This window comes from Palaemon carinicauda, chromosome 28, assembly GCF_036898095.1.
Source record: "Palaemon carinicauda isolate YSFRI2023 chromosome 28, ASM3689809v2, whole genome shotgun sequence".
In the NCBI taxonomy this organism is placed as follows: Eukaryota; Metazoa; Arthropoda; class Malacostraca; order Decapoda; family Palaemonidae; genus Palaemon; species Palaemon carinicauda.
Genome location: NC_090752.1, coordinates 71,863,080 through 71,877,721, shown reverse-complemented (window position 1 = coordinate 71,877,721; position 14,642 = coordinate 71,863,080). Strand labels below are relative to the sequence as shown.

The 14,642-nt window shown below is 37.2% G+C and overlaps 1 protein-coding gene across 1 annotated transcript; it reads left to right on the top strand.

Moving 5' to 3' along the window:
- The first annotated feature begins 2,729 nt into the window (after positions 1–2,729).
- LOC137622092 (uncharacterized) lies at positions 2,730–13,246 on the top strand. The gene is made up of 3 exons (XM_068352559.1): positions 2,730–2,772; positions 5,013–5,099; positions 11,687–13,246. Exons 1-3 carry the CDS (start codon positions 2,758–2,760, stop codon positions 13,244–13,246), a joined length of 1,662 nt encoding a protein of 553 aa, XP_068208660.1. The 5' UTR covers positions 2,730–2,757.
- The last annotated feature ends 1,396 nt before the right edge of the window (positions 13,247–14,642 follow it).

The window sequence follows — 14,642 nt, the reverse complement described above, 5'->3', positions numbered from 1 at the left end:
CGAGGGGTTAACTACTACACTGTAATTGTTCAGTGGCAACATTCCTCTTGGTAGGGTAGAAGACACTCTTTAGCTATGGTAAGCAACTCTTCTAGGAGAACACCACTCCAAAATCAAACCATTGTTCTCTAGTCTTGGGTAGTGCCATAGCCTCTGTACCATGGTCTTCCACTGCCTTGGGTTAGAGTTCTCTTGCTTGAGGGTACACTCGGGCACACTATTTTATCTATTTACTTCCTCTTGTTTTGTTAAAGTTTTTATAGTTTATTATTATTATTATTATTATCATTATTTTCTAAGCTACAACCCTAGTTGGAAAAGCAGGATGCTATAAGCCCAGCGGCTCCAACAGGGAAAATAGCTCAGCGAGGAAAGGAAACGAAGAAAAATAAAATATATTAAGAAGAGCAACAACACTAAAATAAATATCTCCTATATAAACTATGAAAACTTTAACCAAATAAGAGGAAGAAAATTAAGATAGAATAGTGTGCCCGAGTGCACCCTCAAGCAAGAGAACTCTAACCCAAGACAGTGGAAGACCATGGTACAGAGGCTATGGCACTACCCAAGATTAGAGAACAATGGTTTGATTTAGGAGTGTCCTCCTAGAAGAGCTGCTTACCATAGCTAAAGAGTCTCTTCTACCCTTACAAAGAGGAAAGGAGCCACTGAACAATTACATTGCAGTAAGAAGAATTGTTTGGTAATCTTAGTATTGTCAGGTATAGGAGGCAGAGGAGAATATGTAAAGAATAGGCCAGACTATTCGGTGTGTGTGTGTGTGTGTGTGTGTGTGTGTAGGCAAAAGGAAAATGAACCGTAACCAGAGAGAAGGATCCACTGTACTACTGTCTGGCCAGTCAAAAGACCCCATAACTCTCTAGCGGTAGTATCTCAACCTTATATAGGAGATATTTATTGTAATGTTACTCTTCTTGAAATATTTCATTTTTCCTTAAGTTTCCTTTCCTCACTGAGCTATTTTCCCTGTTGGAGCCCCTGGGCTTATAGCATCCTGCTTTTCCAAATAGGTTTGTAGCCTAGCAAGTAATAATAATAATAATAATATGAATAATAATACATACATACTTCCTGTTCTATTTAAAAATTTAAAGGGCGCTTATGAATGGCAGAGGCAAGGGACAGTGACATTGCCCTATGAATCAGGACAATACCCTTGAGACTGACCATTTATACATATGATCAGCGCCCTTGCCCCGTCACCACCCAAGCTAGGAACAAGGAGGGACAGGCAATGGCTGCTGATGACTCAGTAGATAGGCCTATAGGCTCCCACAAAAACCCCATCCTTAGCTCAAAAAGACGGTGAGGTTGCAGTGACCAAAGAAATTAATGAGTTTGAGCTGGACTCGAATCCCAGTCTGGCGTTCACCTGTCAGGGTCGTTACCACATCGGCCATCACGACCCTAAGAATCATCCGTCTCATATCCCCCAATGAATTGCCTTTGCATTAGCACTTCCGATTTTTTTTTTCTGGATGCCTTTCCCAATATGTATAACACCCAGTGATTTGGCTTTCACGTTTAAAAGTCACCCATGAGCGACAGAGGCAAGTGCTCGTCACACACTGTTTTGAAAACATATCAATGTATATTATGATAACCGCCCAAGACGTCTCCTCGCTCTAGCAAGGTACTGGGAGATCCAGGCAATGGTTGGTGATGACCCAGCAAGTAGAATTATAAACATAAACCTTTCTTTCTTATGCAGTACAATTTAAGAACCCGTTTCCCTCCAATTTTTTTTCTATGTATTTCTGGATGCCTAAAATAGCAATTCCTTCATTTATTGTGCCTACAGTCATAATTCACATGCCTTGGATATATAATAAACTTTCTCACTAAGGACGTTAATCCAGACGACAAGAACCCTTAGCCAAATATTGCGATTCTATCGTAAAATAGTTTAAGGGAAAAACATAAGAACAATCTCGAATAAAGATTATCTGGTAGTTTTTTTTTTTTTTAATTACAATTGATACACAATTACATTGGGCATAACTATAAGCAAATTGTAACTAGTAATAATTAGGATGGATACGAGATGAAAACCACACTAAGAAACCCTTTTTTTTTTGTACAGTTGGACACAGGATTTCCTGGCACACCTCCCTTTGAGGAAGTGTACCCTGCCACAAGCTTACTACACGGCGAGTAATCAAACATATAGCGTAGGGATAGATTGCGGAGGTGGTTAGGGGCTACACAAAGGAACTCTCCGTTCAGTAAGGGTGTAACAGGGTGCTCTTCCTTAGAGCGAGGTGTGCCAAAAATTGTTGCATCCAACTGTATAAACTTTAAATATTTACTAAATGCAGATAGTTTATCATTCTATGTTTTGATAACACAAAGACAAGGGGAAATATCACCTTCTCTCTTTCTAACTATCTATCTCTCTATTACCCTCTTTCTCTTCTGTGTGGTAATTCATGTTTTGCGACTCAAAAATCTAAATACAGCTTTTACTCATTTTTATTGGGCACTCATATATGAGGAAAACGTCCTAATCACGCTGAACCCCGCCATCCACGACGATTTTCCGATCTCCAGACAACCACAATAGTTAACCCTTGACCTGGAGATAACAGACAGAAAACGCAGCAGAAAATTGGTGGATAATTAGAGAAAACGAACCCCATTCATGGCGTCTGCTATATAAGAGAAGGGGAAACTCAACTTCTCTTAGTGATATTTCGACATTTAGATTTGGTGTGCCGTGCTCGTGGTTCCGTTATGAAGAAACCTATGGTTTGTGATTCTTTAATTCGAAATTGTTTCTTTTAATTTAAGCTGAGCAGGAATATGCGTTTGAATTTGAAAAAAAAATATTGGAATTAAATCTCCTCCAACTCACTTGTATAAGGTAGTCTTAGTCAAAATTCTCCAGACACGACGCTCACTCTCGTCATGAAATAACTTGATTCGCTTTCACTATTAAACGAAATTTATGCAATTTTTCTCATAAAAAAAGAAACAGTCTTAAGCTTAACATAGGAAATACAAAATAGCTTCTTAAAATTTTTTCAAAAGTGAATCATTTTCAAAATAAATATTCAATTAGTAAACCAACTTACCGAGTTTCAACGACGCAGATTTTATTTCGTCGATTCCGATTTAAAATTATTTTGACAGAGAGAGAGAGAGAGAGAGAGAGAGAGAGAGAGAGAGAGAGAGAGAGAGAGAGAGATCTTTACATTTAAAATTCTTTAATGCTTTTAAACATAACTGCAAGTTTTCATTTTAAAAGTGAACCAAGTAATCTACGTCTTATTTTCGGTAAACACAATACAGACATTGAACATTTTAATATATACGATTAAAATAAATCTGGTTGAGGTTCCGAAACGCACAGCGTTCGACTAGTAATCAGGTACATGATTAAGAAATTACGTAAACCTAAGCATACAGGTATCAAACGGGTCCAAGCTGTTACCTCATTCAGGAATCGAATTCGGGCTCTTGAGTTATTAAAACGGGGAGAGAGAGAGAGAGAGAGAGAGAGAGAGAGAGAGAGAGAGAGAGAGAGAGGTTTATTTTCTCCAGCCACATTGTCATCTCTAATCCCCCTAACAAATAATAGACAAAATTTACTTTGTGAGCAAAAAGACTTTTTTTTCTTGTACGCGAAACTCCAGATTATTCATGCACAAATATACACTGAATGTAAATAAAAATTAATACTGGGCTATATTGGGTTACATTTCTGTGACATTATCTACAAAATTTAAAAAGGGATTTGCATTGATTTTCTCGTCACGTTTTTTCTCTTCATTCATCTTGGAGGGAACTTATTTTGCAAGCTAATAAACTTTACTCCTTCAATAATAATAATAATAATAATAATAATAATAATAACAACAATAATAATAATAATAATAATAATAATCAAAGGTTTAACTGCAAGATTTTTATTCAATAACTTGAGGTATTCTATATTCCTTATTCATTACTTCTCATATATAGTTTATTTCCTTTCCTCACTGGGGTATTTTTCACTGTTGTAGCATAGCTAGTAATAATAATATTTATTATCATGTAAGGAATAAAAAGCGTATCTGCTTGATTATAATTGAATATCTGTGCATTCACTTTACAAACCATTGATTTCCATACACGACGACACGCACACACACACACACACACACATATATATATATATATATATATATAACATATATATATTTGTTTTTTCAAAAAGGCCCATAAAAGAAACACAGGAAATATGAATAATCACACTATATTTCGGTCAATAAACATCGACCCTCTTCAGGATGTAAAGTAAAAATGAGGAATACAGTGGAGAGTGACGGTTTATATATGAAAGCAAAAGGGTGTGTTCAATTGTTCTATAGTTGTTATAATTGCTGGAAGGATTTCTTTAGTTAACACGACATTTCTGTAAAAATTGGAGTAACTTGCAATCTATTTCTTAGAGGTTTGAGAATCTGTTCCCCAGCCTACCTAAATAAAGAATTTGAAATCATTCGTATACAACTCACCCAGCTATTCTACCCGACGTATGTCATAGAAAAGGCCATCAACAAAGCCAACACGATATATTATAAAGATCATGATGTTACTAACCAAAGAGATTTTAAAAATAAGATAAAACTCCCATATATAGAAGGTATTAAAAATATAACAAATCATTTCAAAACTGAGAACCCCTTTGTTTTTTCATATCCAAAGACCATAATGTTAGTGATATATATATTTATATATATATATATATATACATATATATATATATATATATATATATATATATATCCATAAACTTCCTTAAGTAACATGATCTCGCACTGTTAAAACTGGGACACTAGAGGCACAAATAACAGGTATATAATCAAGATGTATCAAGATGATAAAAAAAAAAAAAATATGATTATGATGATTATAAAAACATCAATACTAGCAAGAATTATGATCATTCAATAATATTCAGGTGAAAAATAAATTCTAACCACATCTCATTTTTCAATCTTCAGAAGGCGGCGCTGGTACTCTTCGCGTTGGTGATAAAGACCCCAAGAAATGTCAAAGGTGACGAAATCAGCCATGTTTCGCAAAATATGGTAAGGCATTTTTCTTTTTCTCGTCTATAGTAAGGTCTGGTTTCTGTTCCTTGTTTGTTTTTACACTGATATACCTTATGTAAAACACGGGTTCTTGCGTTGCGGGCTGTCATGCTTTGCATAAGGTAGAAGTATCTAAACCAACCCAACCACTGAGGGGGGCAAAGCAGCCTAAACTTGGTGCCGGTCCCAAGCCCAGGTAAATGGGGAGAGTTGGCGGCAGGAAAGGCATCCGGCCATGAAAAATTAGCCAAACCAACTATGGTCAGTGAGTATATTCAGAATGAAAAACATCGACCCCACATAGAAGTGGGAGCAGATGTAGACAAAGAAGAAGAAGAAGTATCTAAAACCAACATGGAACACTAAACAAACGCTACTAGATCGCTTGTCTGACCGCTTTTAAGTCAATAGTTATTAGGGGTACAGGACTAGAAAATGGATTTACTTTGTGGCTCTGAAGGTTACGCGAAAATTTATAAATGGATTTTGTTTGAGATTCCGTCTGTCTATCTGCCTGTCCGATAACATGAGTGAATGAAAATTAGTTAATGGGTCTTGTTTAAAATTCTGCTCATTTGTAATTAGGAATACTACGTAGGAACCAATATATCGTTTTATTCGAGGATCCGTTAACTTGCATGTAAATTAATAAATGTCATTTTCTCAGAAAAAGAACTGTGGGTTAATATGGAAATATTTCAGAACAAGAAACTTAGTTCTGGAACGGTTTATCTTTGCAGGTGACATCGTATTGATTGGGGACAGTAAACAGACGCTGCAAAAGCTGATTAAAGTTTCAATTTGTTTGCAAGAGAAAAGATTGAGATTAAATGTGAGCAATATTATGGGAATAAGATTAATGGGAATCCAGAAAGGCAGAGAAATTAATGCGATGTAAGAAGAACTGATGGAGTAAGAAATACTGTGGTACAGTTGGCTTCATTAATTCCGGTAGACTTTACCAGAATCTAGGGAGACGCCTTACAGCTGTACACTGTAGCAGGTAACGCAGTGTTTAGCAAAAGAGAAACTGTTGTCAAGCATAAACCACTATTTTTGCTTACAGCTCTTCGTAAAATTAATAAAAATAATTTTACCACGTGTCTACAAGTTAAACGACTTAGTTTCGCGGGTAGCGTTGCCAACAGTTTCTCATTTACTAAACACAGCGTTGCCTGCTACAATGTACAACTGTCAGACGTCTACTTAGCTTCCCGTAAAGTGTACCGGAATTAATGAAGCCAATTGTACTATACATAGAGATTAACATCGGTTGAAGTTGCGGTTTCTAACATCATTGCAGATGCAAAACAACGCAAGTTTCATACACGTAGTCACCGAACCCGTAGAGTGTGAAAACTAATATATGACGCAATTCATAAGTGGTACATTTCTTTAATTGCCAAATCTATTCACAACATAGATTTATATGAGAGAGTGACCTCACAAAGGCCACGGAGCTCAATTGATCCTAGGCTTAGAACCAGAGGGTTAAATAATGAGGCCAATCATGAATGGAAGAAGCATGGGACTGCGACAACGACCTAGCTAGTTGGACAATGCCCTAGAGAATGACCATATATACATATGAACTGCGCCCAAGGCCCTACTCCACTTAAGCTAAGACCAGGGATGCCCAGGCAATGGCTGCTGTTGACTTAGCAGGTAGACCTTTAGGTTCCCCCAAACTTTCCCTCCTTAGCCCACAAGGATGGTGAGGTTGCACCGTTGTAGACACTATAAGAAACTAAGGGGTTGAGCGAGACACGAACTCCAGTGCAGCGATCGCTAGGCAGGGGCATTTACAATTCAGAAGTAAAAGCAGGTAATTACTTAGAAAGGTTGGACATATAGCTTGAAATACATATTGAAAAGGATGGGGCCTGACGTCTGGGAAGTGCAATCATGCATGAGTGTTTGATGAACTGCTAATGCGCCTTCTGTGTAAGTGTCTCAGGAAAAGATTCTGATTCAAACAAAGATAAAAGTCAAGATTAGGCTTCACTTTGAGGATTTCGAAGATTTTCTTGATACAACAACAACAAATGCATCCGTTTCTAGCCCACTACAGTGACAAGGCCTCAAACATGTCCTTATTCCTGTCTGGGGTTTAGCCAGTTTTCATTACTAAGCTGGCCAGTGCAGATTGGTGATGGTGGGAGATTTTCGTCTGATCTCTCACGGCAAATCAACCTAGTAAGAGTGACCCTGACTAGTACAGCATTGCTGATCATGGCGATGCGCAAACCCTTTCACCACGTTAAGGTATTCCCATTTGATACAAGTTTCATGACAAGGTTAATTTGATCAATTTTTTTTATATATACTTTTTTTTATTCATTTAGAAAAACCTGGGGAAGCCAAGGATTAATCTATTCCATTTCCCAATTGCTAAGACTACCAATTTCCCTTTAAATTACTGACTCTGCGGTTGTCATTCATATGGAACCGTCTTTGGTATTTATAACAGCACAGATTTTTCAAAAGTATTGGGGGAAAGTGTTTCTGTTACAGTAGTGTTGCATAACTTCCAATTGGTAATGTTTTTCAAGTCCGTCCGTCTTTGTGGTTATAAGTGAAGCCCTGAAGAATTAACATAACTCGCTATTCCCATTTTAAGATCATGCTAAAATTAAGAAAATAAAAACTTCAATATATGAAAAAGTAGCAAATTTTTATAATATCTCATTGACCGCTGAAAACGTCAACTCTCAAAGATATAAGAAAATAATAGAAACCTAAAGAAAGAACAGTCTCGAACATGTGACAGGCTGAGAGAGGCTGTGACTAAGAAAGCAAGATGAAAGCAACTGAGTAACTTTATTACAGAACATCCGTTTATATATACAAAAACTCAAGGCAAAAAGGACATAACAACATAACAGGCAATTTCATGTTCAACCGACAACCAGTGCTGTTAACAGTTAACGGTGAGAAAAACAGACATGTTATTTCAGGACCCTATCAGTGCGAGGGGAGAGCGAAGATACAAAGCATAATATATACAAAAAAAGAAATGTCGTTACTATGTACAATCGTGTAACAAACGGTTGGTACAAATATAAAGTATACATCTTAATCTTACTCAGCTAACGATTTTTCTTCATCAATGACCTCTGAAATCGTGTCAAAATATCATGGTTTTAAAAGCTTTTACGCCATTTATCATTTTGCCTTCCTGGACTCCCCTCAGATCAAATTCCTAATCTATGGTCTATTTTTTACACAATTTTCTGAGAATTCCTAGAGGTTTGCTGCCTGCCACTTCTAAGCTTAATGCTTTTCTGAGCAAATGTTCCTAACCTCCCCTACTGTTTATAATAAAGAGCAAGTGTCTTGATATATATTATATATATATATCACTCACTCACTCACTAAATCCCGTCCGGAATTCTCCGGGTTGGGTCCTGCATCTGATATCGCCATTCTCTCCATAGACTCCTATCCAATGCCATCTGTGCCAGCTGCTGAAATGTCTCGCCTCCATTTGCTTTCTTGAAGGTTTTCACCCATGTATCTCTTGGTCGTCCTCTCGGTCTATTTCCGGCCACTTGACCATGAAGCACTATCTTTGGCCATCTGTCCTGTTCCATCCTCTGTACATGCCCAAACCATCTCCTCTGAATATCTTCCACTCTAATCAGAATTGTGTCCTCAACACCAGCCATTTCTCTCACTCTCTCGTTCGTAATTCTGTCCTCCCATCTTACACCACAGATTCTTCTCAGACATTTCATTTCAAAGGCTAATAACTTTTTCTCCTCTCTCTTCTTCAGTATCCAGCATTCAGCACCGTATATCACTGTGGGGATTACTATTGCTCTTAATAGCCTAATTTTCAACTTAATGGATATATTTCTATCTTTCCAGACTCTTCTTAGCCTTCCAAATGCTTTCTGGCCACTTGAGATTCGGTCTTGAATTGCTCTTTCCATCTTTCCATCTGCTGTGAAAAACACTCCCAAATATTTAAACTCATTGACTTGTTCCACTTCTCCCTCTGATAGCTGTATTTCTAAGGCCTCTCTCTGGCGTCCAATTTTCATACTTTTGGTTTTCTCTCTATTTATCACTAATTCATACCTACTGCACTGCTCCTCCACCATTCTCAACACTCTCTGAAGTTCCTCCTTAGTTTCTGCTAAAAGCACTATGTCATCTGCATACCTCATATTAGATATTTTTGTCCCTCCTATATCTATGCCACCCTCATAATCTCCAAGTGCCATTCTCATTACCCAATCCAAGTATAGGTTGAAGAGGTGTGGTGATATATATATATATATATATATATATATATATATATATATATATATATATATATATATATATATATATATCACTCACATATACACACACACACACACACATATATATATATATATATATATATATATATATATATATATATATATATGTATGTATGTATGTATGTATATATATATATATATATATATATATAGGCCTATATATATATATATATATATATATATATATATATATATGTATATATATATATATATATATATATATATATATATCACTCACATATATACACACACAATATATATATATATATATATATATATATATATATATATTCGGTTATGCTAATTTCTCCCCATCCCTCGGTTAGGAAGGAGAAGAAAAAGCCAAACCTTGCTGAGAGGGGGTGCATATATATGTGTGCATATCTATCTAAAAATTTAGCCTTCATTTTTGAAGGGTCGCGTACACTCTTCTTTTCCTACGACAGAAGCCTGTTAACATCTCGTACAAGGCCCAACGAAATTCTGTGTAGTTTCACTGCTAAAAGACAACTTCTCCCCTTTGTTATTTCACCTGGTACGTTTTCAACATTCTATGGTCCATGAAAACAAGGAAATTCAGTCCTTACTATCATCTGTTAGTAAGGTTATTGGTTTATAATGATGTTTAGCAATGCAATCATTTGAATGCATGGTAATCACTATTATAATTACCATATAAGCTACAACCCTAGATGGAAAAGCAGAATGCTGTGATTGTAATGTTTGTCAAATACAAAATATGCCACACAACTTCACTGACTCTGTTTTTTTTTTTTTCTAATAAAGGCTTTAAAGGCCGTTCATGAATTATTTGTGGTCAGGAAGTTTGTATGATTGGCCTTGATTTTACTGCTGTCTTAGACCGTGTTAATCATGAGACCCTTATTTTCAAACTCAGACAGTTGGGAGTATGTGGGTTATTTCTTGGCATCATTGTTGAATTTTAAAGAAATAGGTTGCAAATTGTTGTTGATGGGCACCATATCAAGTATAGGAATGTGATATCTGGTGGTTCTCAGGGTAGAGGTTTTGGCCCATTACTTTCGTACTATAGTGTGTGCACATGATATGTGGTTCGCCCTAGAAAACAAGTCCTTTGCAGAGCTTCTTACTATAGCTAAAGAGTCTATTCTACCCTTACAGCTGGAAAGTGGCCACTGAACATTAACAGTGCAGCAGTTAACCCCTTAGGTGAAGAGGTATTTTTCTGTTTCCTTATTGTTTTCAGGTGTACGAGGAAAGAAGAGAATGTGGAAAGAATAGGCCAGACTATTCAGTGTATGTATAGGCAAAGGAAAAATTAGCTCTAACCTGAGAGAGAGATTCAATGTAGTAGTATCTGGACACTCAAAAAGGACCCAATAACTCTCTAGCGGTAGTAACTCAGTGGGTGGCTGGTGCCTAATCAGACAGTTAAATCGGTGGAACTTTAAAAGTTCAAATTTACAGCTAATGTTTAACGTTGAACAGTCTAATATGAGTTTGTCTGCTTAGTTTATATATGACATATCTATTTTAACTTTGTCATTGATCTTACAATATTTAATAATCTTTATTCTTTACTCTAACATAGTTTATTTACCTTTCTCACTGGGCCATTTCTCTTTGTTGGAGCCCTTGGGCTTACAGCATTCTGCATTTCCAACTAGTGTTGAAGCTTACCTAGTAATGATAATACTATGGTCACTCCTTTGGTCCATTTGCTCTGTCTAGAGACGTCTATTTTTTCCTCTTGTGTGTCAATTGGATCGTTGCTCTCGAGCTATGCTTTTGATACACCGAAGGACATAAGTCAGAAGGACACAGTAAACCCTGCTCAAGAAAGTTAAGTTTTAAACTACGCGACGAAGAGGTGAGTTTATTAACCAGCTCTCACTTCTGCACTTCAGAATTCCATCGTCTATGTTCTTGGAACCATAAGATCAGTCCCTGTTACTTTTATTTTAATTAATTTCCTTTCATTAAACTGTTTTATGGAAAATATTTACTTGTTAAGATTGCTAACTTGGTAAAAACATATTATTGGTAAATGAACGAGAAAGTTCTTCAAGGGATATGATATACGTTACAAACACATAAGTGATATTGACCATAAGCCTGTAAATTATTTTTGCCACACTCACAATGCAACATAATGAAATGTTTAACCACCATTTGGTGATATATTTCAAATATGGCGTGGGGGTGGAGTGGCGTTAGCATGAAAAGAATTTAATCATTTCTGAAAGACATTTTCTATAGTTCTTGATAAAAATGTTCAATCTCTTTCCACAGGGAGAAGATGGCTATGTATATGAGTACAGCGTGGTCGACGGCGACTCATCTTGGATGCAGAGTCATGGTGAGTGGAGTGATGGCATCTCTACTCACGGGTCCTACAATGTTAAACTTCCAGATGGGCGAATCCAGAAGGTTATCTACACGGCAGACGAACACGGCTTCAGACCAGTCATCTCGTACGAGAATCCACTGAAAGGATACGGATTGAAGAACAACGTAGGTCTAAGCAGTACAGATGAATACAGCAGCGAGCAGGATTTGACAGGGAGAAATTTTGTCGGGTATGAAGAAAGTGATTTTGGCTCCGATGAATTTAATGACCCCATTCCTCCTCCATTTTACGAAATGACAAAATTCTACAACGTTCCAGCACACAAGCCAAAGGCTTATGACATGCACAAATCAAGTGAGAAGAGTGAAGAGGATGACATGGAGCATTATTTCACCAAATTCATCGAAAAGCCCAACTCTTCTTCTTACGTATCTCCTGCTTATAAACGACTTGGGTATCCTACATACCACATGATCAACAAATATCAACTAGGACACGTTAGGAGATATCACAAGTACAACAAGAGCAGAAAGGATTTGGACAGGAAATATCCAACTGAAAAGGCGAAGACTTACTACGTGAATGAATCTGGCAAAGAAATCTTTATGGAAGAGTCAAGTGAAGAGGAAGACATGAATGACAGCCGCAATGATTTCAACATCATGGATGAAGATGATTATAATATGAGGAAAGATATGGAGGAACAAAATGTGGCAATGGAAGTCACTGATGACGAAGACGAGTCTAACAAAATGGCCAATTTTACTCCAAGGCCGAAGTTGTTATATCAGATGAAGAAAATGAAGGGAGACTCACAAATAAGCAAAGAGGATAAAGAGAATACAGCTAAAGAAATGAAAGAAATGGAAGAAAGTTCAGAAGAAAAACTTCCCGGAAACGAGAGTGAAGAAAGCGATGAGAATGAATCCGAAGAAAGATCTCAATATGTTGCCAAAATGACATCCATGATGCCACCTGATAAACCGTATGTCCCACCCACATACTTCTCATTCCCTTCTTCAGAAAAGTCCTCCGAAGAGTCGAGCATGGAGTCCTCCTATCCATCCCCAACGACGCCAATGCCTACGCCTCCGGTCCAATCACCTTTGGACGAAACCTCTCCTCCCCCCTCTTCCGCTTCGAGGAGCAACTACGAGCCATCACTTCAGAAGAACCCTTCTCCTTTCTATCCAAACAGGAATGTGAATACCCATACTTTAAATGCCATTCCATCCCCAATCTACCCTCCATTACAATTGTCCTACAACTACCAACCTCTTAGGCATCCCTATCACCCCCACCATCTCCATCCCATGGCGCCATATCCCTTGACTCAAGTGACACCTCTCTACCACTACTCCGCCCACCACCCCTTACCTCATCACCACTACCCAGCGGCCCCACGTTATTCCCACCCATATATGATGGGCGATGCCATGTCCTCCCCACCCTCTGCCCTCTACGATGCATCTGGTGCTGACGAAGTCTCAGAAGCAGAATAAGAATATTACTTAATAAAGGCTGCGCCTAGTTGGAAACAAGACTCGTTTTATTATCACTTTCGTTAAAGGTTTACATTATAGTTATCTTATTTTTATCTTAACAGAAATACAAATATTTTTTCTAGTAAATGGTAACGATCAAAACGTCTGTCTCTGACAAAAACTGACAGACATGGAATTTAGGACCTTTTTGTCTACTGTACTATTTGATATTTGTGTAATGTAAATTTGATTCTTCTTCCCCAACACTATCCCAACCTTAAGGGGTTAGTTGGCTTATACACCCTCTCCAATGCCTTCTATCAAAGGCATCCTCTTTCACCAGACCTCATCTCTCTATATCATCCTTCATCGTATCTCGCCATCTAATTCTCTGCCTCCCTCTTCACCTTCTCCCCTAACAGGTTCATCCGAACTACTCCTCACTCTCTCCTCAACATGTGCCCAAACCATCTCAGTCGTGACACTCTTATCACCTCTGTAATCTTTACTAAGCCTGCCATTCTTCTTATTTCATAATTTCCAATCTTTGAATCAGTGATATTCCCAAAATACACCATAGTACTGTATTCTCATCTCTGTTCTCTCAAGATTTGCTTATTTTGACTTTTAGCTTGATTGCCATTTTCTTAACACATATCCCTCCTGCTACCTCCCTCCACTTCCCCCCCGCTGCTTTAATCCTATTCTCAACTTCAGCCTCACATTCTCCCTCCTGATTTATAGTTGATCCCAAGTATCTAAAGTGTTCCACCTTTTATGATCGAGCCTCTACTTTCATGTGTGGCTATCATGTCCCTACCTTCCTTGCAGCCACCCATCTGTATATACCAAGTAAATGTGACATTCCTCTGCAAACGAATGAATACAAAATAAGTCAGAAACGACGCAATAAAAAGGAAAAATAAAATACTCCATTCAACCAAAGATTAGAAGGCATTTATTCTGTCAGACTAAAAATACTTAAAATTTAATAGAATTAGTCCTGAACTTTCCGCACGATGTATTCACAAAGACTAAAAATGTTTTTTTCTGTATAAGTTTGAAATTTTTGCTTGTCATTAGATTTTAAACTACTCTCTCTCTCTCTCTCTCTCTCTCTCTCTCTCTCTCTCTCTCTCTCTCTCTCTCTCTCTCTCTCTCTCTCTCTCTGATACCCAAGTGTTGAGACAGATCGAGTCTTACGAAGTTTCTTTTAAAAGAATATATATTTACATTTTACAGATCTGAAGACTATTTTTGCATAATTTTTGTCCCTAGAAATGCATTGGGATTCGTAAGTTTTTCAAAATATTTGTTTAAGTTATAACCTGATATAAATGATCAAACATAAAAAAGGCAACAACAAAAATTTGTTTCTAAGTTGAAGAAGCTGTAAAAACATGTTTGTTTTTAA